Here is a 27,763-nt window from a genome sequence, read left to right as displayed (position 1 = left end):
TGCCGCACCTGCGTCACATGGAGATTCCCAGGTCTATTCAGAGCTGTAGCCACCGGCCTGCACCACAGCCACACCAGATCCGAGCCGTGTCTGCGACCTACACCACAGCTCACGGCAACACCGGATCCTCAACCCACTGAGCCACTGAGTGAGACAAGGAATCGAATCTGCAACCTCATAGTTCCTAGTTGGAGTCGTTTCCGTTGCATCACAGCAGGAACTACTAAACTTTAATTCTTAACTTTACCACCATTATCTTAGGCTAAAATCTTTACGTATTTCTTGTCTTTATGATTACTACTATCCTTTTAAAGAGAGGTCTATCTCAGAATTAATATTGTGGTTGTGTCCATGTCTTGGCTATTGTTTATATGCTGCAATGAGCATTGGAGTACATGTATCTTTTCAAGTCATGGTTTTCTCTGGATAGATGCCCAGGAGTGGGATTGCTGGAGCAAATGGTAATTCTATTTTTAGTTTTCTGAGGAATCTCCATACTATTTTCCACAGTGGTTGCACCAGTTTACATTCCCACCAACAGTGTAATAAGGTTCCCTTTTCTCCACGCCCCTTCCAGCATTTATTGTTTGTAGACTTTTGGATGATGGCCATTCTGGCTCGTGTAGGGAGGTACTTCATAGTGGTTTTGATTTGCATTTCTCTAATAATGAGTGATGTTGAACATCTTTTCATGTGTTTTCTGGCCATCTGTATGTCTTTGGAGAATTGTCTGTTTAGATCTTCTGCCCATCTGTTGATGGGGTTGTTTTTTTGGTATTGAGCTGCAAGAGGTGTTTATAAATTGGAGATTAATCCCTTGTCAGTTGATTCATTTGCAAAGATTTTCTCCCATTCTGTGGGTTGTCTTTTTGTTTTGTTTAGGGTTTCCTTTGCTGTGCAGAAACTTTTAAGTCCCATTAGTTTATTTTTGTTCTTATTGTCATTATCTAAGAGGTGAATCTGAGAGGATATTACTGTGGTTTATATCAGAGTATTTGGCCTGTTTTCCTCTAAGAGTTTTATAGTATCCAGTCTTATATTTAGGTCTTTAATCCATTTATTGACAGAGGGGTAGATAAAGAAGATGTGGTACATATACACAATGGAATGTTAGTCATTAAAAGGAAAGAAATAACGGCATTTTATAGCAACATGGGTGGACCTAGATATTATCATACTAAGTGAAGTTGGTCAGGCAGTGAGACACCAACATCATATGCTATAACTTACATGTGGAATCTAAGAAAAGGACATGATGGACTTTTTGCAGAACAGATACTGCTCATAGACTTTGAAAAACTTAGGGTTTCCAAAGGAGACAGGTTGGGGGGTGGAGGGATAGGCTGGGGGTTTGGGATGGAAATGCTATAAAACTGGGTTGTAATGATCATTGTATAATATAAATGTAATAAAATTCATTGAGTAAAAAAATTGTAAATAATTTAGATTTAAACATTCTTGGTGAAATGTTATTTTTGCCAGTTTCCTTAGATATACTTTGCTATATCACACTGTATTTAAATAGCATATGAATAATTATGTTAATAATTTCTTCTTTGATAACTGAGAGCAGTATTTTTATTTTATTTTATTTTTATTTTTTGCTTTTTAGGGCTGCACCGGTGGCATATGGAAATTCCCAGGCTAGGGGTTTCAATCAGAGCTATAGCCGCCAGCCTAAACCACACCCACAGTAACATGGGATCCCAGCTGAGTCTGCAAACTACTCCACAGCTCATGGCAACGCCATATCCCCAACGCATTGAGCAAGGCCAGGGATCAAACCCTCATCCTCATGGGTACTAGTTGGGTTCTTAACCCACTAAAGCACTATGGGAACTCCTTATCTTCCCTCTTCTAAAACTACTGATGTTTTGAGATCTAGCTCTATCTTCCCACTCTCCAGGAACTCTTTCCTGACAACCTTGGTTTCTTTTCTTTGAACCCTTACAGTATGCTTCCTTTGGCATCTATCATATAATCTGCCATTTTCTGTGCAAGTTTTATGTAAGTCTTTTGTTGTTATCTATGTGTTATTCTTCCACCTAGATCGTTAGCATCTTAATGACTGGAACAGTATTTAGGTATCTCTTCCTCCTTTAGTGCTTACCTCTAATGCCTAAAGTGGGGCCTAGAGCATACTTATGGGTTATTTGTTTCATAAATTGATTTGGTTGTAGCCTTTGCATCTTAAGAGCTCTTGAACATTTTTTTTTTTTAAAGAAAAAAAAAAAGCTTTAATTATCTCACAAAATGAAATGTGTTAACAGAGATTGTTGATTTGAGTTTGATGGAGGACTCAGCAATGTCCATCACAGACCCTGTGGTGGTGAGATCTGAACTCCTATTTGGGGGTCCCAAAAGGGGACACACTCCCCCTACCTCCCCTGATGTGTGGTTGGGAAGGAGGGAAGGTGTTGACTAGAAGTATAGTTGCCCACTTCAGGACAGATCTCTTGTTGGAGCCTGTGCTTATTGTTTTGTGGAAGGGGCAGCGAAAGCAGGCAAGTTAGGAATCCAGCACATTCCCTGTGATGAACTCTTTTTCTCCCTGGTGGGCGGGGAAGAGGACAGGAGAGCAAGTAAGATGAACTCAGGAAATCTGGGAGAGCTGCCTCTCTCTGGAGGCTGTCTTTTTTGAGACTGGATCTTGGGCATCTTATGTAAGAAGGAATTGGGGGCAGAGCTGTTCTGAAGTACACTTCTAATACTTAAAAAGTGTGGAAATCACTGGTTTAGAGACAATTAGTATAAATCAAGTTTTTTTTGGATGTTAGACCTATATATACCTAAGTAGATGAAATTAGAATTGTGAAAAAAAAAAAGTCTGTTAATGTGTTACTGGGAAGTCTTCAAATGTGACCCAAGATGTTAATATTGGGCTGGATTTTGAAGCCTGATGGCCACTAAGAGTTGAAATCTAATTATCAAATAGTCATTCCTTTGGGTGTTGTTTTTTTCAAGGCAGTTTTAATTTCCAATTTGTACTTTGTACCCACTTTTATAATGAAGGAATATAGTTTAAAAAAGTTGAAAATATCCCAACCCTGATGTGAGCATAGGGAATTAGAAAGGATTATATATAGAAAAGTCTGGATTCTATTACTGACTCTACCATACCTAGTAGTGCCTTCTCTCCTCTCTTCCTCTCTCACTATCTTTTTCTCTTTCCCTCTCTTATTTATTAGAAAGCAAAATTACATAGATCTTAAGAGTACAATCCTTGGAATTTTTATTTAGTTCAAATACCAGTGTTGTCACTTGGTAGCTGTGGACCTTAGGTAATTACTTACTTTAGTTTCTCCATGTGTAAAATGGAGACAATAATTATACCTAGCCCTTAGGATCACTGTAAAGATGAAATAAAAGAATACTTGTAAGATATTTACCACAATACCGGGCACATAAAAAGTGCTAAAAAGTATTGGCAGTTATTACAAAGTAGTAAGCATTGAGCTAATATACTTCTGGGCTAGATCAGGTCCTGATTTGGCTGTCAGACTGCAAGTTTCTATGACTTTGAATGTGAATTTCCGGGGTTGAATTCTGTCTTGAGCAATATAGTTCACCAGTACTTCTGCTGAAACAATTTGAAAATGTTGGGTAGGAGTTCCCGTCATGTCTCAGTGGAAACGAATCTGACTAGCATCCATGATGACGCAGGTTCGATCCTTGGCCTTACTCGGTTAAGGATCTCGTGTGGCTATAAGCTAGGATCCCAAGTTGCTGTGGCTGTGGTGTAGGCCGGCAGCTACAGGTCCTACTGGACCCCTAGCCTAGGAATGTCCATATGATGCCAAAAAAGACCAAAATAAATAAATAAATAAAAAATAAAAAAGAAAGAAAATGTTGGGTACAAGAGGAAGATGATTTTCTTAAATGCAATGAGCCTGTAAGAAAGTAATGAATATTCAGGCCAAAGGCTAAGTGAAGAGGGGTTTACTGAGCAATAAAGTTCGTGTTTTGCCTTGAGGACATTTGCCAAACCAGATTAACTTGAACTTCTGCTTTCATGGCCCGAGGGCACAGGGAAAGATTTCTGAGGGACCCTTTGGTCATAAAGCTAGGATTTCAAAGGGCTTCTCCCTCATTGTAAGGGTAAGTTAGAATAAAAAATAAAAATTATCCGCCCTTTTTCCATCCCTTTAAGACTGTAAGGAAAATCACCTATCAAAAATCTTAGTTCTGAGCAGATCCTAATTATTTGGTCCTGAAAATTTGCTATCCTGAGTCAGCTCTCATATAGATATGCATCTGGAATTATAATAAGTGGCCAAAAAAAACCTCAAGATGAAAATTTGATTTAAAGAGTTTTTACATTTCACGTGTCCCTGGTACCAGGCAAATACCAATTTTCCTCCTTCTTTTGGAGGAATCTATTTTTATTTTAGACTTCAAAGAATTCCTACCAATGAAATTAGAAGGAAAATAAGTATCTCACAGTTTTAAAAAAATTACTAAGCACAAGAGTTGACAATAAGAAACTCTGAAGACTAACTGAACTGATTTGAGAAAACCAAATAGAACTTGAAAACAAAAATTGAGAATAACTCAGTGAATGTATTTAACAACAGATTAACCCAAGCTGAACAAATTGTTAACTGAATGATAGATCTGAAGAAAATTTTAAGATGGCAGCAGAGAGGCAAAGCAATGAAAAACTCAAAAGAAAGGTTAATCCATGTAGAAGATAGTGAATTCAGATTGAACATAAATTTAATTCTAATTTCAGGATTCAGACTTAATGTGAATTTAATTCTAATGTCAGAAGGATTCAGATTAAATGTAAGTCGAATTATAATTTCAGAAGGAGAGAGAAAATGGGAAGAGGCAACATTTAAAGAGAATGACTGAGAATTCTCAAGGACCAATAAATAGCATCACTTCATATATTCATGAAGTCATCTGAATTCCATTAGGACAAAGAGAAAGAAATCCACACAGAGACAAAATATAATTAAATTGCAGAACACAAAAGATAAAGCGAAGATCTTAAGTGAGATCAGAGAAAAGAGGCAGCTTGTTTTCAAAGACATGACAAATTATCCTGATGGTGCAACAATAGAAGCCAGTAGAATATTAAATTTCATGTACTGATAGAAATTATCAGCTTGGAACTCAATTTTCATCGAAAGATATCTTTAAAAAGCAGAGACAAAGACTCTCAGAAAAACCTAGAGTATTCTAACAGATCTTCATCAAAAGGATACATTTCAGGCATAAGAAAATTATCAGATAATAGATCTCAGAAACAAGAAGAAATGGGAGTTCCTGTCACGGCTCAGTGGTTAACGAACCCAACTAATATCCATGAGGACACAGGTTCAATCCCTGGCCTCACTCAGTGGGTCAAGGATCCAGCGTTGCCATGAGCTGTGATGTAGGCGGCAGATATGGCTCAGATCCTGTGTTGGGTGGCTGTGGAGTAGGCCAGTGGCTACAGCTCTGATTCCACCCCTTAGCCTAGAAACTTCCATATGCTGCAGGTGTGGCCCTAAAAAAAAAAAAAAAAGAAGAAGAAGAAAGGAGAAATGAAGAGCAAAGAAAGGGAAATTTGTGAGTAAAACACACATTGACTATGAAGTAATAATATGTCTTCCTTGGGAATGAGAAATAAGTGACATAAGTTGGAGAAGCAAAAGGAGTCAGCGTCTTCTAAAGTTCCTGTATGGTTTGGGAGGAAGTTAAAGTGCACATGTTACAGTTTCTAAGGCAACTATTAAAATTTAGTAAAGGAATGACTGACATTTTTTCCCCCTTTTCTTTTTTAGGGCTGCACCTACAGCATATGGAAGTTCCCAGGCTAGGGGTTGAATCAGAGCTAGAGCTGCCAGCCTATACCACAGCCACAGCAACTCGAGTCTGTAATGCTGGATCCTCAACCCACTGAGCGAGGCGAGGGATTGCAACTGAGTCCTCATGGATACTAGTTGGATTCCTAACCCGCTAAGCCATGACAGCAACTCCAGGAATGACTAACTTTCTAGCAGGGAAAACTGAAGAGAGAAAATTAATAAATCTTGGAAGTCGAGGAAGTTGAGAGAAAAAATATAGAACAGGCAAGACAAGTAACAATCACAAAATAAGATGTAGGAATAAATTCAAATTACAGTAACTATAATCTAAAAGAACCAAAGATTGTTAGACTAGATGAAAAGTGAAAATTCAGCTATTTGCTGTTTATAAAAGATATATCTTAAAATATAAGAATACAGAAAGGTGAAGGTAAAATTATAGAAAAAGAAACGTGATTAAAAACAAACTGGCAATGTTGAATCAGACAAATGTCAAAAAAGCATTTTTAGAGATAAAGAGGGTCATATTGGTTTGACAGCTTTAACATCAGAAAAAATACTTGTATGCATCGCATAATATCTCAATATATATTATGCAGAAATTAAGAGAACTACAGTGAGAAACACTATATTTGTGTTACTATTAGTGATATTTTAATGTGCTTCATTAGTGCCTGATAAAATGGGGAAAAATCATTTACCACATACAAGATTTGAACAATATAGTAAGTTTGAGCTGATCTACATGTGAAAATCCTTGCATCTCAAAAAACCAGAGAATAAATACTATTTTCAAATACACATAGAACATTTATAGAAAGTAATCTCAGGAGTTCTCTTGAGGTTGTGGCTCAGCGGGTTATGGACCTGACTAGTATCCATGAGGATGCATGTTCGATCCCGGGCCCTGCTCAGTGGGTTAAGGATCTGGCGTTGCTGTGATCTGTGGTGTAGGTTGAAGATGTGGCCCAGAACTGGTGTTTCTGTGACTGGTGTAGTCTGGCAGCTACAGCTCTGAATCAGTCCCTTGCCTGGGACCTTCCATATTTCCGTATGCTGCACCCATGACCCAAACTGTGTCATCAAGTCTTAAAAGCAAACAATTGGTCTCATACAGGCCAGAAATGTGACCACAATCCAATTAAGCTAGAAACTGGTAACAAAAGATGACTATGAATGATTATAGAAATATGTTTCAAAGTGAACCTTGGATCAAAGAAGAAATTGCAATGGAAATTAGAATATATCTGTAACTGAATGATACAAGTATTGAAACTTGGGGTTTGGGTAAGCAGCTAAAGTGTTTATAAATGATTATAAGGAGGAGGCCTGAAAATTAGCTACACATTGAATTTGAAGAGTTAGAAAAGATTGAAAATAGGCCCAGAGAAAATAGATGGAAGGAAATAACAGTAGTAATTCCATATTATTTAATGGAAGGGATAAAAAATGATAGTTCCTGGTAAAAGCTAGCAATTTTTTTTTTGTTTGTTTTTTGTGTTTGTCTTTTTAGGGCTACTCCCTTGGCATATGGAGGTTCCCAGGCTAGGGGTCAAATTAGAGCTGTATCTGCTGGCTTACGCCACAGCAACACAGCATCCAAGCTGCATCTGTGAATTACACCATAGCTCATGGCAATGCCAGATTCTTAACTCGAGGAACGAGGCCAGGGATCGAACCTGCATCCTCATGGATACTAGTCAGATTCGTTTCCATTGAGCCAGGACAGGAACAAGCTAGCAATGCTGATGAACACCTGAGACATTTCAAAAGAGAAGAGCAGCACAAATAATACTAGGAATGGAAAAGCAGATGTTACAGATATTAAAAAATATTATGAGCTACATTATGCTGAAACATTTGAAAGTTAAATGAATATATTTCTAGACAAGTATAACTTACCAAAACTAAATGAGAAAAAATAGACTGAACAATCCTGTAATTTTTAAATTAAAGCAGTAGTCAAACATTTCCCCATAAGGGAAGGTCAGAATTTATGTGGGTTTATGATCAAATTCTACCAAGGAATCCAGGAAAAAATAATTTCAGGCTTGCATAAATCATGACAGGAAATAGAAACACATAAGCTCAATATAAAAACTTGTCAAGAATAATATGAGAAATGGAAATTATAGGCCCAATTTACATACTTAGAAATATACATGTAAAAAATAATAAAATCTGAGCAAGCCAAATTCAGCAATGTGTTTAAAAGATAATACATTATGAACAAATTGGGTTTATCTTGTAGTTGCAAGGTTGATTTAACATTAAAGAATTCATATTAATGGATTAATGGAGACATATGATATCAGTAGACACAGAGGAAGTGTTATGTTTAATATCAAATTATGCAAAAATCTGTTCAGAAAATCAGACTAGAAGGGAGTTTTCTTAACATGATAAAGAATATTTACAAATAACCTAGAGCAAAAATTATACTTGTGAAACATTAAAGCATTCTGTTTAAGATCAAGATCCATAATTTTATGCAATATTGCTTTTGATAGTTGATAGCATACTATATCCTAGCTTTTTTCCCACATAGCATCATATCACAAGCATTTTCCATGCTCATTTACAAAGTTTTTGCAACGCCAATTGTTAATAACTACTCTGCAGTTGATGCTACCCTAATAGTTGGCTATTTAGTGTTCTAACTTTTCTGCGTCATAAAAAAATAATGCAGTAAATATTTTTTGTGTATATGTTTGTATCTTTATTTCTTTTTGAGGTATTTCTGGCAGCTGAATTACTGAACCAAAAGGTACGAACTCTTTCAAGCACTGAATACATAGCATATACTATGACCCTTTCAAATGAAGGAAGCATCCACATATCTTTGGAGGGTGATTGTATCTTACTGCTCAGTTTAGCTCAGAGCATTTTCAGTTCGTGATCGCTTTAAAGGAGAGAAAATACACCAGGAACTTTGTTTAGTGGTGTCCCCTGTAAGTCTTAAAAAAATGAACAAAGTACTCTTTTCTTTCTTGTGTGTACATAGCTGGGAGGGGGCTGGCTGTGGAATTAGGCTGTTTGCAGAGCCCTTTAACAACCAGTTTGTCAGTGCTTGGAAACCTGTGGGAAGTGGAGGAGGGGGCTTATAATGGGGGAGGGGGGAAGCCAGAGGGTGGGGAGGACAGTGAGCTGCCATCTGCAGAGAGGAGTGAGGCCCCACTGACTCAGGTGCCTGAGCTGTTTCAGAACCTGTTAGTTGAGGTCTGGACCCACGGACAGGAGCTGTGCCTGCCCCCATCCTTGCACTGTGTAATTCTCTTGATTTGTTTGTCTTAAAATTAGTGGAGAAATGAGAGAAGAGGAGCTGTTTTTTGAAATCTTAGCTTTTAATTGGATTGAGTTTGAATCTTAACTTTTAGGGAGACCTTGGTTCAGGAATTGCTAAACGTGTTGTGTCAGAGGCTGTGCGATGCGGGACACAGTTTGGGGACCTTTTCCCCCTCTGCCTTTCTGTTTCTGAGCACTTACTGTTTTATGAATATTACTGTCAGAGCCTATTAATTATGTCTTTTGTCTCAGCGAGGCTTAAAGAGAAGGAAATGGGCACTTCTTATGAGTTAAAGGCTGTACTAATGGGAATTAACTCTGGTTTCTCAGGGCTATTTTAATTTATAATTAAACATGAATGAATGCAGATATTAGCAAGGGGTTGGGGGGGTTGCCCATAGTTCTTGTTAATAGAATGTGGAATATTAAGTTTGGAAGCTCTGAAAGAGCATCTCGTTCACCACCATCTCTTTTTTGTTGTTGTCGTTCCATAGGTGAGGCAACTTAAGCACAGGGGAGTGAAGAGATTTACCTGACACTGTTTAAAGGGGGACTGGGCTGCAACTCTGGTCTCTTGACTGCCTGTCAGACATTTTTCCATTACCTCTCGATGCCTTACTAAATGCCATGAGCTAGTTACTCCTTTTCCAACAACAGGGTGAGTTCATGCATTGTTTGAATTTCTGGCTATAGCTTTCTTCCCTGTTGTTAGCAGTTTGGAAAACACATGAGCCCCTCAGACAGTTTCCCCACAATGATGTCTGGCTTGAAAATTTGGACTTGGTGTTTCTGAACTTGGTCCAAGTAGCTCACTCAAATTTCATGGCCAAGAAACCTCCCACCATTTGATACTCAAAGGACTGACACTGCTCGGATCCCCTCCAATCTGTATATGCCAAAGGCTCCTGGATAGAGGGACAAAGTTAAGCATTTTTTGAATGTTTTGTTTAATCATCTCTTGTCCCTTCTTCACTGGTGCACAGTGGAGGGTTTTTTTTTTTTGTTTGTTTGTTTGCTTGTTTCGTTTTTTTCATTTTTGTTTTTGGCTGTGTCCGAGGCATGCAGAAGTTCCTGAGCTGGGTAATGAATTTGAGCCACAGCAATGATTTAAGCCACTGCTATGACAACACCAGATCCTTAACTGCTAGGCCACCAGGGAACTCCACCTATAATGGAGTTAAATTGAGTGGTGGAGGTGGGAAGAATTAATCTTGTCTATCATGAGTAATACAACTCTAGGCTCTTTCCACAGCAAAGCAGAGTGTCAGGGAGGAAACACAGCCGGAGAGAGTGTAGATCTGGAACTGGGACAGTAAATTTAGAGCCAGAAGACATGAATTTGCAACTTACAACTTCCTATTAGTCTGTTTGAACTCATGCTAATGATGCATGACCTACAGGGCCCTTGTAAGGGTTATTTTTTAAAAAGACAAGATATAAATAGAAATATTGTATAAACCATAAAGTGATTTACAAATATATATATTTTAAAAATATTTTATTTTTATGGCCTACGCCTTTGGCATATGGAAGTTTCCAGGCCAGAGATTGAATCTGAGCTGCAGCAGCAACCTATGCTGCACTTGTGGCAACAATGGATTCTTTAACCCATTGCACCAGGCCGGGATGGAACCTGCATCTCCACAGTGACCTGGCCCCTTACAGTCAGATTTTTAACTCACTGTGCCACAGCAGGAGCTCCAAATATATTATTTTTAAGAAAGAAAGAATGTAAAGAAGGGAGTTCCCATCATGGCTTAGTGGTAACAAATCCAACTAGTATCCATGAGGATGCAGGTTCGATCCCTGGCCTCGCTCAGTGGATTAAGGCTCTGGCATTGCTGTGAGCTGCCATGTAGGTCACAGATGCAGCCTGGATCCAGCACTGCTTTGGCTGTGGTATAGGCACCTACTGATTCGACCCCTAGCCTGGGAACTTCCATATGCCCAAAAAAGAAAAAAGGAAGAAAGAAAGAAATGTAAAGGAATGCAGTAGGAGTGATGGTTTTTATGGAAGAGGGGTGGCAGAGGAGAATGGGCTGTGGTGGGTAGTAGTCACAGTGGATGAAGAGATGGAGATAGCATGTAGTAGACAAATAACCTGTAAAAAATATATATATGTATATATGTATGTGTACATATATATATACACATATATTCGTGTATGTGTATATATATATATATATATATATATACACACACACATATATTCCCCTCCTGCAAAGTTCTATTTTAATGTTTTCCTATCTTCTTTTCTTTTGGCATAGTGTTATAACCGATTTCCACATACGAACTTAAGTAATTTATCTTTTTTTTTTTTTTTTTTTTTTTTTAGGGCCACACCTGCAGCATGTGGAGGTTCCCAGGCTAGGGGTCTAATTGGAGCTGCATCTGCTGGCCTACACCACAGTCACAGCAACACGGGATCCGAGCTGCGTCTGTGACCTACACCATAGCTTAGGGCAACGCCTGATCTTTAACCTACTGAGCGAGGCCAGGGATCAAACCCGCAACCTCGTGGTCCCTAGTTGGATTCATTTTTGCTGCACCACGATGGGAACTCCAATGGTTTATTAAGCCATTCGAGTGGCTTGAACTGATTTATCGTGTTCCATAAAACGCATGTGAAAGCAATGATATACATTTGCCTCACATGTAAAAACAGCTAAGGGACTTCTAAAGAAGAAAAGATTTCAGGGTTTGCTCTGCTTAAATACACCTTCAAGGGGTGTGAGAAAATCCTTTACTCCCAGAACAAGGACTTGAAAGCAGAGTATCTGTAGGGAAAGCCCAAGTAAATACAGAGTCATATTTTGAAACTCAGAGGATCAGCTGAAAAAAACTTGCCCAAGGTCCCTCAGTGAGTGAATTGTTAGAGTTGAAACTAGAATAGGGAGCTCCTGACTGCCCAGTGTGTTCTCTTTACATTTTGCCAACACAATTCATCAGTCAGGACTCTTTGGTTGCAAGTGGCAGAAAATGCAACTCAATATGGCTTAAACAAAACGAAACAAAGAAAAGGAATGTACTGGCTTGTTTCACTAAAAAGTACAGAGAGAGAGATCTGACTTCACCTTAAATGATATCAGTAGGACCGAGTTTATCTTCAGTCTTCTTGGTTGGATTCAGTCTTGTACAGTTCTCCCCCCCGCCCTGCCCTTTTCGGTGACAAGACATTTGCCGGGAGTTTTAGGTTTCCAGGTTTCACGACTTCACAGCCTCGCAACTATGAGTCCAAGAAAGTTTCTTTTCTCGACTTCACAGCCTCACAACTATGAGTCCAAGAAAGTTTCTTTTCTCCAGCAGCTCAGACATCCATGCCTGACTCTTCAGTGGTCAGATGGGCCCTGTGCACCTCTTGTACTGTGGTCTGTGGGAAGGCAGTTCTCTGATTTGTCAGACCTGAGTCACATGCCCACCCAAATTGGGATGGAGCTGACACCAGCTAAATCTCACAGACAGAGAGTGGGAGAAGGTGTTTTTTGGAGGAAAACCAGCGGATGGCTGCCACTGTGAGCTTTTGCTTAGGGACTTCAGAGATACTGTTTTTAAGAAAGAATGTAAAGGAGTGGAGTTGGGAGTGTTGGCTTTTATGGAAGGAAGGGTGTCAGAGGAGAGGCTGTGGCTGTGGTGGGTAGTCATCACAGTGGATGAAGTCACAGCTGCTGCTGTGAAGGATTTCCTTCCTTTGTGGAGTTTTAAAGGCGTTGACAAATGCTTATTCATCAAAATAGTTCCTGCTTTTCTTAGTGAAAAGTGTCTTGCTTTCTTGCTTTCCTTCCTTCCTTCCTTCCTTTTGTCTTTTAGGGCCACACCTGCGGCATATGGAGGTTCCCAGGCTAGGGGTCTAATCAGAGCTAGAGCTGCTGGCCTACTCCACAGCCACAGCAGTGCCAGATCTGAGCCAGTTGTGTCTTTGACCTACACCACAGCTCATGGCAAAGCTGGATCCTTAACCCAGGGGTCGAACCTGCAACCTCATGTTTCCTAGTTGGATTTGTTTCCACTGCACCGTGACGGAGACTCCAAAAAGTGTCTTTGGATTTCTAAAATTTTCTTTCTTGGTGGAGTCCTGCTGCCACAGTTTTATGTCTGGCCTGTTGTTTGACACTGACAACTTTGGTCATGTACCTACAGATAAAAATGGCAAAAATAGAGAAATGTAGAACGATTATAAATTTACTAATCACTTACAAAATGATCTTAGGAACATTTCAACTTTTTAGATATTTTTAGTTTATCTGATGAATCCTCTCTTCTTATTTGGCTTCTTTTATTTCTTGTTTTTGGAGTTTGGAGTCTTTGAGTAGAGTTGATTACAATTGATTTTTCAAATTATGTATATATTATGTAGAAATATATTCATTGATATGGCTGGAATGTCACAATATATTAGTAAGCTTAAAAATGAAAAAAACATAGGCTTTAAAATAATAGGATTTAGTTTGTGTTTTTTTTTTTTTTTTTTAAAGACCTTAATGTCCATGGTAGTTGTCTTTGGGTAATGAGTAATATCACTATGTAAATTTTTTTAGCTTCTCTGCATGTTTCAAGCTCTAAAAGTGAATAAAAATGTTAAAGATAAAGTATATATATATATAGCATTTCCTATAACTTTACTATCCACTAAAAAAAAATCCGTATTAACCTTGTTCTGAAGGCAGCTAATTTTAATGAGTTTTTCTCTGTGTGATGTTCCTTAGGCACTGTCACTTACTAATTTTTGCAAGGATTGGGGATCTATATGTTCTATAAAGAGTTCCAGGAGTTCCCGTCGTGCCTCAGCGGAAACGAATCTGACTGGTATCCGTGAAGACACAGATTCAATCCCTGGCCTTGCTCAGTGGGTTAAGGTGTTCCGTGAGCTGTGGTGTAGGTCACAGATGTGGCTCGGATCTGAGGTTGCTAGCTATAGCTCTGATTCAACACCTAGCCTGTGAGCCTCCATGTGCCATGGGTGCGAACCCCCCGCCCCCCAAAAAAAGAGTTCCAAATGTAACATATATTAAATAGCAAATAGTAAATCAATAGTAAAGTATATTTTAGTATATATTTTTACCCATTATATTCACATAAATGGGATCATGAAACACTCAAAATATCCCTGCTTTGGGACCACTGAGATTGGGGTTCCTGCTAGCTTTATCTAATAGCTAGCAGTGCTATCTTGCAAGTTACACATGCTTTCTGGGGGCTCAGTTTCCTTAGGGCTACACCATATGCGATTTGGCTTGGCTGGTTTCTATGGTCCCTTTCGGTTGCTTCCCCTTGATGAGCACTGGGCCCCTGGCTCCTCTAAGTCTGGTTGCAGTTAAGGCTGGCTTTATTATACAGCTGACTTTCTCTACCTCAGCCCTACTAACTCCATTTGTTATTTCCATCTCCAGTATCTCTAAATTTTGGAGTCATTTGTCCTGATTCTGGAGTTCAGAACAGGCACATCCTTCTCTCAGCCTCTGACTGGAGGGTCTAGGAAATGGGGCATAATACAAAGGTGTCACTGATATTTACTAAGGGCCTGTAGTGTGTGCAGCTCATGTCTGGCCCTCAGAGGTGGCTTACTGCCTGCTCTGTAGTAGCAAACAGATGCCAGGGGAGGTAAGACATGTCAGTAAATAACCAAAATAGGGTAAGACATGCCAGTAATTAACATAGCCTGATGACCATAGTGTTCAATTACTTATACGTTTCTGTTCTAGCTCAGCCACTTAAACTGAGTCCCCTCTCCTTAAAAACACCTACCCAGCAGTTTGTAATCTGAAGATATGATTTCAGGTCCCATTGTTCCTTTTTCCTAAAAGCATGGGTGAGTCACTTACTCTGACATCCTCCTCTCTCTTTCATTTGGTTAAAAGGAAGGGCCAAATGAGAGACAAGTATGTCCATGTGTTTTGTTAACATATATACAAATACACCTTATTCTTTCATCTTCTGATTCCACTAACTTTCTTCCTTGGGTTGAGGATGAACAAAGAGGGCAAAATAAAGAATGACACATGAAATGAAAAGATTGTTAGTAAGGAAAAATTAGCATGAATACAGAGTTCTTCTTAATTCCATGTGGCCTAAAATATTTCTAATGTAAATCATGAATATACTTTTGCAGGAAATAGTTACTACTGATATTACTAAAAATTATTTCCAATTCTTGTACAAAGATATTCTTGTTAAAAACTTGCCTTAAAAATTGAATAATAAAGATATGTATAAATAAATGCATAAAAAAGACTGGAATGAGGCACACCAAAAAGTGGCCCTTCCAGGGAAAGGATGTGAAATGAGGGAAGAGGGGCTTTTTGATGAAACATTTTTATTGATGAATTTCATTATTGTTTGAGCTTTTATAAATTGATGACCATATATATTTATATAACTAAACTATTTTTTTTTTTTTTTAAAGAAGAGATCTTTATAGTATGCAGCATTGGACGGGGATAGAGCAGGGAGAGTTGTCTCCATAATCACCTGTTTTCTGTCATATTTTACAGTTGGTTCCATGGATGATTTTTATCTTAGCATGATGGGACTCATCCTCAGCCTGAGGGAGTGGGAGAAGCGGCCAGAGTTAGCCAGGTGGTGATGGGGTAAGAAGAAGGGGGAGTCAGGCCTGGAGCCACAGAAAAGGTAGAACAGGTTGCAGTTAGGGGAGGGAGGATGAAGAATGAAGCTTAGGGAGCCAAGGAGAAGTTCTGGCAAAAGCTTTAGGAACCTGCACCAATAATGGTTCCATTAATGGGTAGGCACAGCTCTGATCATTTATTATATATATATATATATATATATATTTTTTTTTTTTTTTTCACTGACTTTTACTGACTCTATCCTAGAGAGCCTTTACAAAACTCTAGATTGCCCTAATAGGACAGATGACAAATTGTTTCCCACCTGTGGTTTTCCACCAGGCCAGCCATCCTTGGTTTTGCCTGGCTTTATTCTGTGACAAGAAAAGAAATTGGAATTCTGAAAAGTTGCATTAGCCAAATCCTGTGAACAAAGGGAGCCTTGTTCGGGGTTATGCCCATCAGCTCTTGGAGGAGTTTAATTCATCAGCTCGGTTCTCTGCTTTTCAAGTCCTTGCTCTGGTTAGCACTCCGCTTCTCTGTGGAGGGGCAAACCTTATAAGGAGCAGGCCCACTGCTTGTTCACACAGCTCTGGAGTTTGGCGAGGGCAGACTTAGGGCCTTGTGGTCCTAAATGGACCCTGATGATGAATCCAAAAGAGGGAGGCAGGCTTTGTTACTGTGTTTGCCTGACCCGTGGCCATGTGGACGCCATTACCATCTCTAAAATTTCCATGAATTGGCCATGTATGTAGTCCACCAGAGTGGTACTGACACCAGAGTCGGGAACTGGAGATGAACCTTCTGGTCACTTGGCCTCCTGCGCCTGAAATTTCCTGCTAAGTTACCAGCATTGACTGGTTTGAGTCCTGGCCGAGGTTGGGGCAAGGCCTGGAGCGCTTAAACCAGTTCTGAAACTTGTTCCCTGATAGTGGATTGATTTTCCCTGAGGACAGCCGGCCGGTAACTTTGAGCGTGTAAGGTGCTGTTTGAAAAAGCTGTTGTGGTATGTTACATCACCACCTACCCCCAGGCCAACTTGTGGGGAATTTTCTTGGACCTGGAGGATTGCAGGCCCCCTGTGCCAGCCCCTGGTTCCCCGGGACTAACGGCATTGTGCCGCTGGTGGGGGCGTGTGGCTGCTGTTCTCTTCATTTTTGTCTCGTTCTCTTTCCCTTGACAGGGCAATTGGGTTTTGATGCTGTGCCAGAAATCTTCTGACAATGAGTTACTGGAACTTGGAGAAAAGGAACTGTGTGCAGTACCGCAGGCACTTTCTGGTGGACAACAGTCTGTTTCATGGTGAGCTCCCGTTGCTACTCTCGTGGTTGGATCTTTTATTCTGTTTCTGACAGCACTTTTATTCCAGCACTCTGGCGGCAAATACGGTGTAATTGTTGGGTTGAACCAGGCACTTGAATGAACTCGTTGATGAAAAATTACCCAAGAAGCCCCACGACTCATTCATTCCCCACCGTTGGAAGCAATGTGCCCTGACTCAACAACCATAACAGCTTCATCACTTGCCACCTGGCAAATTAGTTAATGTCAGTGCCTTTCCTTGTCTACTACATTGTCAAGTCCAGTAACATCCCTTTCCGATGTTTGAAATTTGGGGGGCTATACCCACAGGTAGTGTTCAGTTAATATGGGAGGATCATCAGTCAGAGCTTATCACCCACCAGCTTGGTATGTGCTTTCTACCAAGCCCCGTATAAAACCAGCAGCCCTCAGCATTTAACCATATCTATCAGGGTGGGTGGCTGCAGTTGCACATCAGAGGATAATCAACATTAGTCATTTTCATGGCAGACTAAGATGAATTGCCTTTACCCTGCCGGCATATTTGTTTTGTGATATACAGTCAGAGATAAGCTCTGTCAATCCTGATATCAGGATGCCCTTGAGTGAAATTTACTTTAGAGCCAGAGATTTATGTGATGGCAGAATTTTTGGAGTGATCTCCTTCAAAAGCTGGTGGAATTGCTGAGGGAAGAGAGATTTCACAGAGAGTAGAATGCTGTTTATCAGAATCCTGTAACTTAAGCTAAACTTTCTAAGTTTGTTTTTTCTTCCCTAATTAAGTGACAGATTTAATTTTTAAAATTGCTTTCCGATAAGTTTAATCCTATGTATTTTGTTAAAACAGTGTTTACAGTGTCTTTTCACGTTCATTAGACACCCTCAGTATAGAACTTTGCTAGATGGAAGATGGCTTCATTTACAGGTCAGGAAAGGGAAGCAGAGATGAAATGACCAGCCCAAGTTGACACAGCTAATTATTAGAAAGGTCAGTTCTCAAATTCCAGCCTCACCCTTCTAGGCTGGCTCTCTTGGCATTGCAGTGGTAAAGGCCTCTTATTGAAGGAGACGAGGAAATGGTGACTTAACACGCTGGCACTGAATTCTACTTTGTTTTCCTGTTATCCTCATCTAAGGACTCTATTCACTGCTTCATCTCTCAGACAGTGTGTGCTATGTGGTATTTTCTGTTACTGATTTACTTGTATTAAGAAAGAATAGGGAGTTCCCGTCGTGGCTCAGTGGGAATGAATCTGACTGGGAACCGTCAGGGTTTGATCCATGGCCTTGCCCAGTGGGTTGAGGATCCGGTGTTGCTGTGAGCTGTGGTGTAGGTTGTGGACATGGCTTGGATCTGGTGTAAAGTAAGCTCTGGTGTAGGCTAAGAGCTGTAGCTCCAATTAGACCCCTAGCCTGGGAACCTCCATATGCTGCGAGTGTGGCCCTAAAAATAAAAAAAATATAATAATAGTAATAAAAAAAAGAAAGAATAAGTATGACCAAAGAAACACAGGGGTTCTAACAACTAGCTGTATTTTTTCCCAAGTTGTATGCTATTTCGAAAAAGTCCAGATTTTGATGCCTTTACTCATTATTCTAGAATTACCTTTCTCTGGAGCTCTCGAAGTCTCTAACCAGTTTCCTATGTATTTCTGTAGTTGTGTTACCACTTGGTGAATTACTGTATTGCAGACAGTTGCTGAGGGCTTGAGGAACATGGTCCTATTAAATCCTTTCAACACCTTGGCATTTGTTATTACCCATCCATCTTACAGAAGGATGGGGAAACAGGCTTTGGGGGAGGTTGCAAAGCAGTGATCCAAAATCAAATTCACCTCTGCTGAACTCTTCCAGAACCCCACAATTTTCTTTCAGACTCCATCTCCACCTCAGTAGAGGAATTAACATTCTGAGAGGTTTAAGTTCTAGTCAATAGTATTTGCTCTGCAAGTAACCAGAAATTAACTGGCAGTGTCTGATCTCAACCAATTTATATAATCTTGCAGGATCTTAGTTTTCTCTTCTGTGAAATGAGTGTGCTGGTCTCTATGATTTTTGAGGTTCTTTCTAGTTCTGGTCTCTGAGAGTCCATTGAAATATTTCTGAGAATTGAGAGGTGCTGTTTGCAGTTTTGTGAGCTATCTTGTTACTCATCATGAAGGACACAAGGGGGCAGTATAATGCTTAAAATAGGAATTGGTTACTGCTAACATTTAAGAATTACTCTTTTGAGAGGATTTAGTGATATCAAATCTTCCCAAGATTAAAAGGATTAAAGCCAATTAGAATTATGATTCTATTCATTTATAATCAAGCAATAGCTTTAAATATTTCTGATAGTGCAAAATAACATTTTAGCTCTCTATGCCAAAGGATATGTAATTTAGAAAAGAATGATGCTTCTGCACTTTCTCTTTATTTACCTCTGCAGAAAATTCATATCTATTAAGATAGGAATTTATTTATTTATTTATTTTTGTCTTTTGTCTTTTTGTTGTTGTTGCTATTTCTTGGGCCACTCCCGCGGCATATGGAGATTCCCAGGCTAGGGGTCAAATCGGAGCTGTAGCCACCAGCCTACGCCAGAGCCACAGCAACGCGGGATCCGAGCCTCGTCTGCAACCTACACCACAGCTCACGGCAACGCCGGATCGTCAACCCACTGAGCAAGGGCAGGGACCGAACCCGCAACCTCATGGTTCCTAGTCGGATTCGTTAACCACTGCGCCACGACGGGAACTCCAAGATAGGAATTTATTTAACTTAATGGAGAGTTGTGAGGTATCTTGGTATATTTTAAGCTGAGGGAGCACTAGTGATAATACCTTTGTGGAGTATTTCAGAACCTTACTGAGAGAAGAGAGGGGACAGGATGCATTTGGTCAGAAATGTCAGATTTCTATTGGGGCTTTTCCTTGTCTAAGGACACCTCTCTTTACATAACCAAATCAATCGAAACAAAAAGAAACAAACCCCTTCCATTACAAACAGAAAAGAACCATTTCCTCTGCAAGATAATAGACTTTTAGAATATGCAGATTTGGTTGTGCAAATCATGCCAGCCAGTATCCCCAGGAGGAAAGAACTGTGTTAAAATGAGGTCTAGGTGGGCCATAACAGTCACTAAAATTAAAAATAAAAATGTAATGTTTGGTTATGCTTTCACAGTTCATAAAGCATATTCACAGCTTCATTTTCTGAGTATAGAGGAATTATGTTCCTGTTGGAGACAATTGAGAAAATCACCCAGAATCCCACAAACCAAGGAGAAACATTAATGGTTTGTTTCTGTCTCGTCCTTTGTCTACTCTTTCATCTTTGCAACAATCCTGGTGTAGGAAGGAATATCTCAGAGAAGTAGGAAATGGTGAATGCTGGCCAACAGGCATGAGCTGGTTGAATTGACTTAATTCCGAGTCAGTGAGAAGAGGACCTCTGATAGGAATTATGATGAGCTGTTTTCATATTTTCCACCTGTCTGTCTTTTGCCCAGGCTTTTAGGGAATCTGTTGAATCCAGAGGGATCAAAGGGATTGTGAGCGTATCAAAGAAGCCGATTGCTAGAGTTTTCCTCCAGCTGGCTTTTGTTTTAATATGTTTGATAGAAAAAACTTGGACAAAGAATGTGCAGTATGAACCTTGCTTTAATGGCTTATATTGTCATGAGTTATTCTTATTTGAAAACTACCTATGCCCTTAGCTCTTTCTCTTGGTTCATGAATTGCAGCATTTTTTTTTTTTTTTTTTTGTCTTGACCTGCTTGGGACACAGATTCTTTTTTTTTTTTTTTTTTTTTTTTTTGTCTTTTTGCCATTTCTAGGGCCGCTCCTGCGGCATATGGAGGTTCCCAGGCTAGGGGTTGAATCAGAGCTCTAGCCTCCGGCCTACGCCAGAGCCACAGCAACGCAGGATCAGAGCCGCGTCTGCAACCTACACCACAGCTCACGGCAATGCCGGATTGTTAACCCACTGAGCAAGGGCAGGGACCGAACCCAACCCGCAACATCATGGTTCCTAGTCGGATTCGTTAACCACTGCGCCACCACGGGAACTCCCGGGACACAGATTCTTAAACCAGTAATCAGTGTATTTGCAATTGATACAGACAATTTCTAATGCACATAAGCTTTTTCAAACATTTGCGTTCCTTAATGGAATAGACTTGGTGTTTACTTAATTATTGTTAACATGCTTTGCTGGATATAATTACGATGTTGGAAAAAGTTATTGCTTTTCTGTAAGTTATTATGGTATCCCCCAACTTCTTATATTGAAATTTATTTCTGTTGCTGTCATGTTACTATGTGAATGTTTCTGAATGGCCAAGACAAATCTAGACTCGAGAGGTTTTGAATTGAATTACAAGTATCTCTTACTATCTATGGTCAAAATTAAGGCTAGATCTCTTATTCAATATTTATATAGTATGTCTTTTTAAAAAGTGCCTTATGGGGGAGTTCTTGTTGTGGATCTGTGGAAATGAATCTGAGTAGTATTCATGAAGATGTGGGTTCGATCCTTGGCCTTATTCAGTAGGTCAGGGATCTGGTGTTACCGTGAGCTGTGGTGTACACTGACAGTTGTAGCTCTGATTTGACCCCTAGTCTGGGAACTTCCATATGCCAAGGGTTTGGTCCTAAAAAGAGCAAAAAAAAAAAAAAAAAAAATCCTCTGTAAGAGTTTCCTGGTGGCATAGCAGTTAAGAATTTGGTGTTGGTCATTGCTGTGGCTTGGGTTCAGTTCCTGACTGGGGACCTTATACATGCTGTGGGTGTGGCCAAAGAATGCCTTACATGTACTTTTACTTTGCTTCACAAAAATCTGTTAATGAAACTAACAATTAATTAAATCATTACATTTTACCCAGCCTTCCCTTCCTGGCCAGAGGCTGAGTCGGTGATGTGAGGTTAGAAACCAGACTGCTAGTTTGTAAAGTCACGTCTTTTGGAATGGATCCAGAGACTAGTTTTTTTCTCCAGGCTTACTACCCACTTGTGTAGCCTTTGTCACCTAGGGGACCTTAGTTTCCCTATTTCTAATTTGAGAGTTTTTCCAGAATCCAAAGTTTCTTCGAGCAGTGACATTATAGTCTCTGTGTAGTCAAACAGGATCTGTGCTGAACAGAAGTGTCCTATTAGGCCAGAATGTGGGAAAGGGAGGCTGGCAAGTTGGTAGTGAATGGGAGTAAGATTCTTGTTTGACTGTAAACATTTGTACTGGCAAAGAGCAACATTTCCCTTTAGGGAGATGTGTGTGTGTGTGTGTGTGTGTGTGTGCACGCTCATGAGTCCCCACCATGTAGAGACCAGTGGCTAGGACTGGTTAGCTTTCGGGACAGATGTCATTATATTAAAAGAAAGAAGAATGAAGATGTTCCCTCACTGGAATTCCATCCTTGCTGGAAAGAGAAAGAAGAATGCCAGATCCTGTCTGGTAAATATGAAAGGAGAACGAAATTATGCAGAAGTGAATTATGGTTCTCATTAATTTAGGCCAGTTTATTAGCAAGTTATGACTTCAACAGCCTTCCTGCTGTAGGGGTCTAGTAATAAAAAATGCTAGATTTTTTTTATTAGAGTGTTAACTTCTTTACTGAGTCAAAACCTATCTTTTCAAGCCAATGACTGTACAAACATCCTCTTCTAGGTCCAGAAAAATACTGGTGCACAGAGAATTCCTACTAATGCAATGATAGGCTTTTGTGAGCGTCATTAAGATCAAAAGTATTGTCTCATGGAGTTCTCCTGTGGCTCAGCAGGTTAAGGATCTGACATTGTCACTGTAGTGGTTGGGTTTGATCCCTGCCCCAGAAACTTCCATAAGCCACAGATGAGCCCCCCCCGCCAAAAAAAAAACACCCCCAAAACCCCCAAAAAGTATAATGTCTTGGAGAGGAACACTGCATGGAAAAAAATTTCAAAGACAACTTGAGAGAGAGGGTTAAAAAAAAGAAAGGCCTTCAAATGTACTTGAGTCATTTAAATGTTATAAATTATAATACAACTAATTCTGGAAGCAGCTTGTCTAGAAAGCTTCCTCTCTAGCCCATGGCTCCACTCCCACCCTGGCCACCAGGCACAAAACATGGAGGGCAGGTATCCTTTCAGGTCCGTGATGTTCAGGGGCATCTTGCAAACATGCCAGAGGCAGTGAAGGCTCTGCAGGGAGAGGCAAGGCCTGACCCAGATGTGGCCTCTTGCAGGGGCCACCCTCCCGCTGGGTTGCTCTGGATGAGCTGTTCCCTTGGGACTAAGTTACCACATCAGCAAAATGCTTCGATTTAGGACAAAGGACCTCTAAACTTCTAAGTGGTAAACTGTCAAGAAATTGTTGTTTCTCTACCTCCCCTCCTTAGGCCACTTGTAAACAGTGGTTAATTGGGGAATTTGCTGTGAAGTAACTGACCAAATTGATTTATGTGCTTTTCTCCTTCCTTTGCCCAAAACAAATCAGAGCCAGCCATTCAGGCCTTACACAAGTGGATACTTTAGGTTAGAACACAAACTTTATTGTGAGCTGGTATGAAGCAAACTTATTCTATAACCTTTGGGGAACATGTGTTCTTTCTCCATCTCTTGGAGATAGAGAAAATTCTCAATGAAAGTGTCAATGAAATGCTATTTATTTATTTAACACGTAAAGTTCATTTCTTTTTTGGATCTTTCTCCATGATGGGTATTCCATTTGTAACTGGTTTATTGAGCATTCTCAACTTAGTGTAACACATCCAAAAAATTGTTTTATTTTTCTCAACTAATACTTTTGAAAATACTCAGCAGGGAGTTCCCGTTGTGGTGCAGGGGAAATGAATCTGACTAGGAGCCACGAGGTTGCAGGTTCAATCCCTGGCCTTGCTCAGTGGGTTAAGGATTCGGTGTTGCCATGAGCTGTGGTGTAGGTCGCAGATGAGGCTTGGATCTTGAGTTGCTGTGGCTGTGGCATAGGCCGGCAACTGTAGCTCAGGTTAGACCCCTAGACTGGGAACCTCCATGTGCCTCTATTTGGCCCTTAAAAAAAAAAAAAAAGAGAAAATATTTGGCAGCATCCTGGGCAGATGCCATTACTTTCTGGCTGTTTACAGTTACTGAGGATCTAATCCAGTTTAAAAGATGAATCTCAAACTCACTTAAGTCCCATCTCCTCCTTACCTCCCACACAGACTTGAACTGGCTGCTGGTAGTTGGGGCAGGGGTTCACCTGCCTCTGCTGTAGTTCTTCCCTTTGAAGGGGAATTCAAGGCCTAGATGCAGGTACGAGGAGGAGAAGCAGAAGCAGAGGTCTTTGACCCACACCCCAGCACCTGTTTGTATGCCAGTGGTAGAGAGGTAATCTTTCTCTGGTTCCATCCTCCCTGGACGTTTGATTTCACCTTGAACCCCTCTGTCACCAAGGGCTCTTCAGAGGGGACCTGCTGTCTCCCTCCAGCCCCACCCATTGTCTGTTTCTAATTCCCTCTGGCTGAGGCCTGGCTTCCCTTGCCCTGAGCACTCTTGGGCAATTGCTTAGTCCCTGCCTTTTCTCTAATATCCACCCGGGGAGTTACAGAGTTACGTAGGCTGCTGCAGGCTGTGGAGGATGGGCTGGGCATGAAGATGTTTTTGTCCTCCTCCCAGTCCTGCTGACCTCAGTCTCTCTCTCTTCTCACGCTGCAGTGGGGACTGCTCCCATGAATCTTAGGAAGCCTCTGAGTTGTTCTTGTAGACCTTCCCCTGCTTGTCCATGGGAGTGAGGGGTGCTTCTTCTGATTACTGTCCCTGCCACTCCAGGCACTCGAGCTGTACACGTCATAGGACCTCAGGTAAATTTATTTTGATTGGATGGAATCCCACCCTCCTTACCCCAACAGTTCTCCTTGAAGCCCTCTAGAGCCACTCCAGGCTGGTCCTTGTCCTCTAACATTTTGAATTAGAGTGACTTCCTTTCCCTAAAGGTACTGGTATTCTTTTTTTTTGGCTTTTTAGGGCCAATCCTGAGGCGTATGGAAGTTCCCAGGCTAGGGGTCAAATTGGAGCTGCAGCTGCCAGCCTACACCACAGCCACAGCAACACCAGATCCAAGCTGCTTCTGCAACCTACACCACAGCTCATGGCAATGCTGGATCCTTAACCCACTGAGCAAAGCCAGGGATTGAACCTGTGTTGTCATGGATGCTAGTCGGGTTCAGTCAGGTTCATTACTGGTGAGCCACAATGGGAACTCCAGTTACTGTTACTCTTCTTGCAAGATTGTGCAGCTGGATTGATCAGAACCAAGCAGTGATCTAGATTTATAAAAATCCATAGTGAGATGTCTCATCCTCTTTTCCCTATCGGAAATCTAACTCGATGGGATTTTGCTTGGTAACTGAATCCTCTGTGTTCTCTTTCGTCATGCTGTCCGTGTGGAGGTTGTTTACATTCTGTAATGATGGAGTGGATGAAAAGATTCGGCTAGATTTGGTGCGAAATGGCACTCTGCAGATCTGGGTACCTGGGAAGCTCAGGTGGATAAGAAGTTAGCAGTGAAGCTTTAACTTTAGGTACTGTCTGGAATAAGTCTGTTGTGTTAGCTGATATCCTTGGCTGGCCTCTCCCAATAGACTCTCAAATTCTCTTAAACCTTAGCCGTTGGGACTCCAGCCAAGCAAAAAAAGCCCTTGATTGTTTCATTTCTTTATGCTTGGGAATGAATACCAATTTTCTAATTACTAAATTAGAAAGAAGAACTAGATCTAATAAACAGTCAACTTTTCCTTCAGATTTGCAGACTTCTCATGTTTTAAGTGGTTACTTTTGAGAATTATATCCCCTTAGACCTGTGTTACAAATTTAAGCCTTTGTTCTTTAAGCTGCATTTCCATAATTATAATTAATTTTCCTCTGCTCTCTCATTTTCCCAATTGTCTTTTCTACTCTGTGCCTAATGTATGCACAGAGATTGACGGGAGGATGAAATGTCTTTCCACGGGTAGATTCAGGTTCTTCCAGGGCAGCATAATTATTTAATTTGGTTATACAAAAGAGCCAGTATTTTTTCTTGGACCCCGGTAATAATTATTAGTGTGTTTGTAATCACAGAACCCTCCCGTCTCCTGTCCATCAAAGATGAAAAATTGCATTTTGTTCCTTTTTACTGTGTATGTGAAAGTCATCCCAATAGACCTGTGATAGTTTGTTTTCTTAGGACTCTTTCCTTTCAGCAAGTAGGTTTGTGTTATTACAGGTTCACACTGTTGGCTTTAAAGGGATATTCAGATTTTTTCACATTTAAAGCTCCTTGCTTAGTGTGTTTTTCACCCACTCACACTTTCAACTCCCACCTACACCAGTAGCTCCCAATAGTGTGTTCCTGGCTTAGATGGCCCCTCTTTATGTCATACCCACATGTCCATCCTCCTACCCGATGGCTCCACTGATATCTTCAGGTCTTCAGATTCGCCATGTCTGGAGCAGGACTTCTTCTTTCCTGTTGATACCTGGCTGCCTTGCCAGCCTTACCTTGTGCTTCCCCTCTCTGCAGCAGGGCTATACTGACCTTCCAGTTCCTTGCCCACAAAACTTACCCCTTCTTTGCCTAACCAGCTGCCACCTCATTCTTTAGACCTCAGAACAAGGGTCCTTTCTGCAGAGAAGCTTATTCTGACTTCCCAGACCAGGTCAGTCCCTTTTTTATGCTCCCTGTCACCCTGCATTGCTGCCTCATTGCATTATCACTGTCGTAAAAAAAGCAATTAATTTTATGGCAACCAGTTTATTTTCTGTCCGCCTTATACTCCTAAGTTCCAGGGAAGCAGAGACTGTTCTGACTTCTATCTCCAGTACATAGTATAGTGCATTGCATACAATAGGTGCTCAATAAAATACTGTTGAATGGATTTACTCACTTTAATTAGGAAGATAGGAACCACCTACTGTTTTCATTATTTTTGCGCCTTTTAAGTTTGGCCTTTAATCTTTGCTGCAGAATGCATCCGTTCTCTGGCTGCTGACCCTGTTCTTGACTTCACCTGTGCTTTTGCCTCGAAGAACAAAAGAATGCACATAAACCATTCCTTCCTGAGACTGAGAAGGGAAAGGCCACTCTGCTGAGAATCCTAGAGTGCTTCAGAATACAAACATGTAATGCCTGCAAGTAGGAAAGGACGAATCCATTTCTTTAGAAGAATTTCATAGACTTTTTGAATTCATTTAATGATACTTCCATGTTTTCCAGAACTTCCATGTTACTTATGTGTGTTTATTTCATTCAACTCTGAAAATGGAAGTTTTGTCCATTAAAATAGCTTTTGTTAATAAAAGCTGTTTAATTGCAGAATTTTGCATACTATTAAAATTCTCTGCTGCTTGGGTCTGAAAATCTTTAGGCAGGGAAGTAAGTGTTGTTTGTGGGGTGATTCTTACCTCAGAGAGCAGAATAGATGTGCACCAAAACAAAGCACTGGTTTCCTCAGTAAGAGAGGAAAGGAGGCCTTGGGGGTACACAACGAGAATAATCCAACAGCATAGAGCTTCTTAAAAGTTAAGAAGAAGTTGGAGTTCCCCTTGTGGCTCAGCAGAAATAAACCGACTAGCATCCCTGTAGATGCGGGTTCAATCCCTGGTCCTGCTCTGTGGGTTAAGGATCTGGTGTTGCCGTGAGCTGTGGTGTAGGTCACAGATGGGACTCAGATCTTGAGTTCCTGTGGCTGTGGTGTAGGCCAGTAGCTGCAGCTCCAATTCGACCCCTAGCTTGGGAACTTCCATGTACTGCAAGGGCGGCCCTAAAAAAAAAAGTTGAGAAGATGCACTTTTATTTTAGTTTTATATACAAGAAAAATGGCCAGCATCTAGGCCTTTCATCCAA

General features: G+C 40.6%; 1 protein-coding gene across 10 annotated transcripts in view; it reads left to right on the top strand.

The window, feature by feature from the left end:
- Positions 1-27,763, top strand: part of PLCH1 (phospholipase C eta 1) — a 234,976-nt gene that overhangs the window by 14,458 nt on the left and 192,755 nt on the right. For 8 of the 10 annotated variants that reach the window (XM_021069700.2, XM_084990083.1, XM_021069698.2 and 5 more), the window contains exon 2: positions 16,824-16,942. In XM_021069700.2, the coding sequence (XP_020925359.2) occupies positions 16,864-16,942 (79 nt within the window). In that variant the 5' untranslated portion in view covers positions 16,824-16,863. Of the gene's footprint in view, positions 1-9,623; positions 9,739-16,821; positions 16,943-27,763 lie in introns of those variants that run through there. The other 2 variants (XM_013982149.3, XM_084990081.1) reach the window with 2 other exon arrangements.

The sequence above is a fragment of the Sus scrofa genome, chromosome 13 (assembly GCF_054392235.1).
Source record: "Sus scrofa isolate SSC_HxYL_T2T_F1_AM1 chromosome 13, Sscrofa_HxYL_maternal_Yorkshire_Landrace_v2.0, whole genome shotgun sequence".
Lineage (NCBI taxonomy): Eukaryota > Metazoa > Chordata > Mammalia > Artiodactyla > Suidae > Sus > Sus scrofa.
This window is presented reverse-complemented; position numbering and strand designations above follow the sequence as displayed.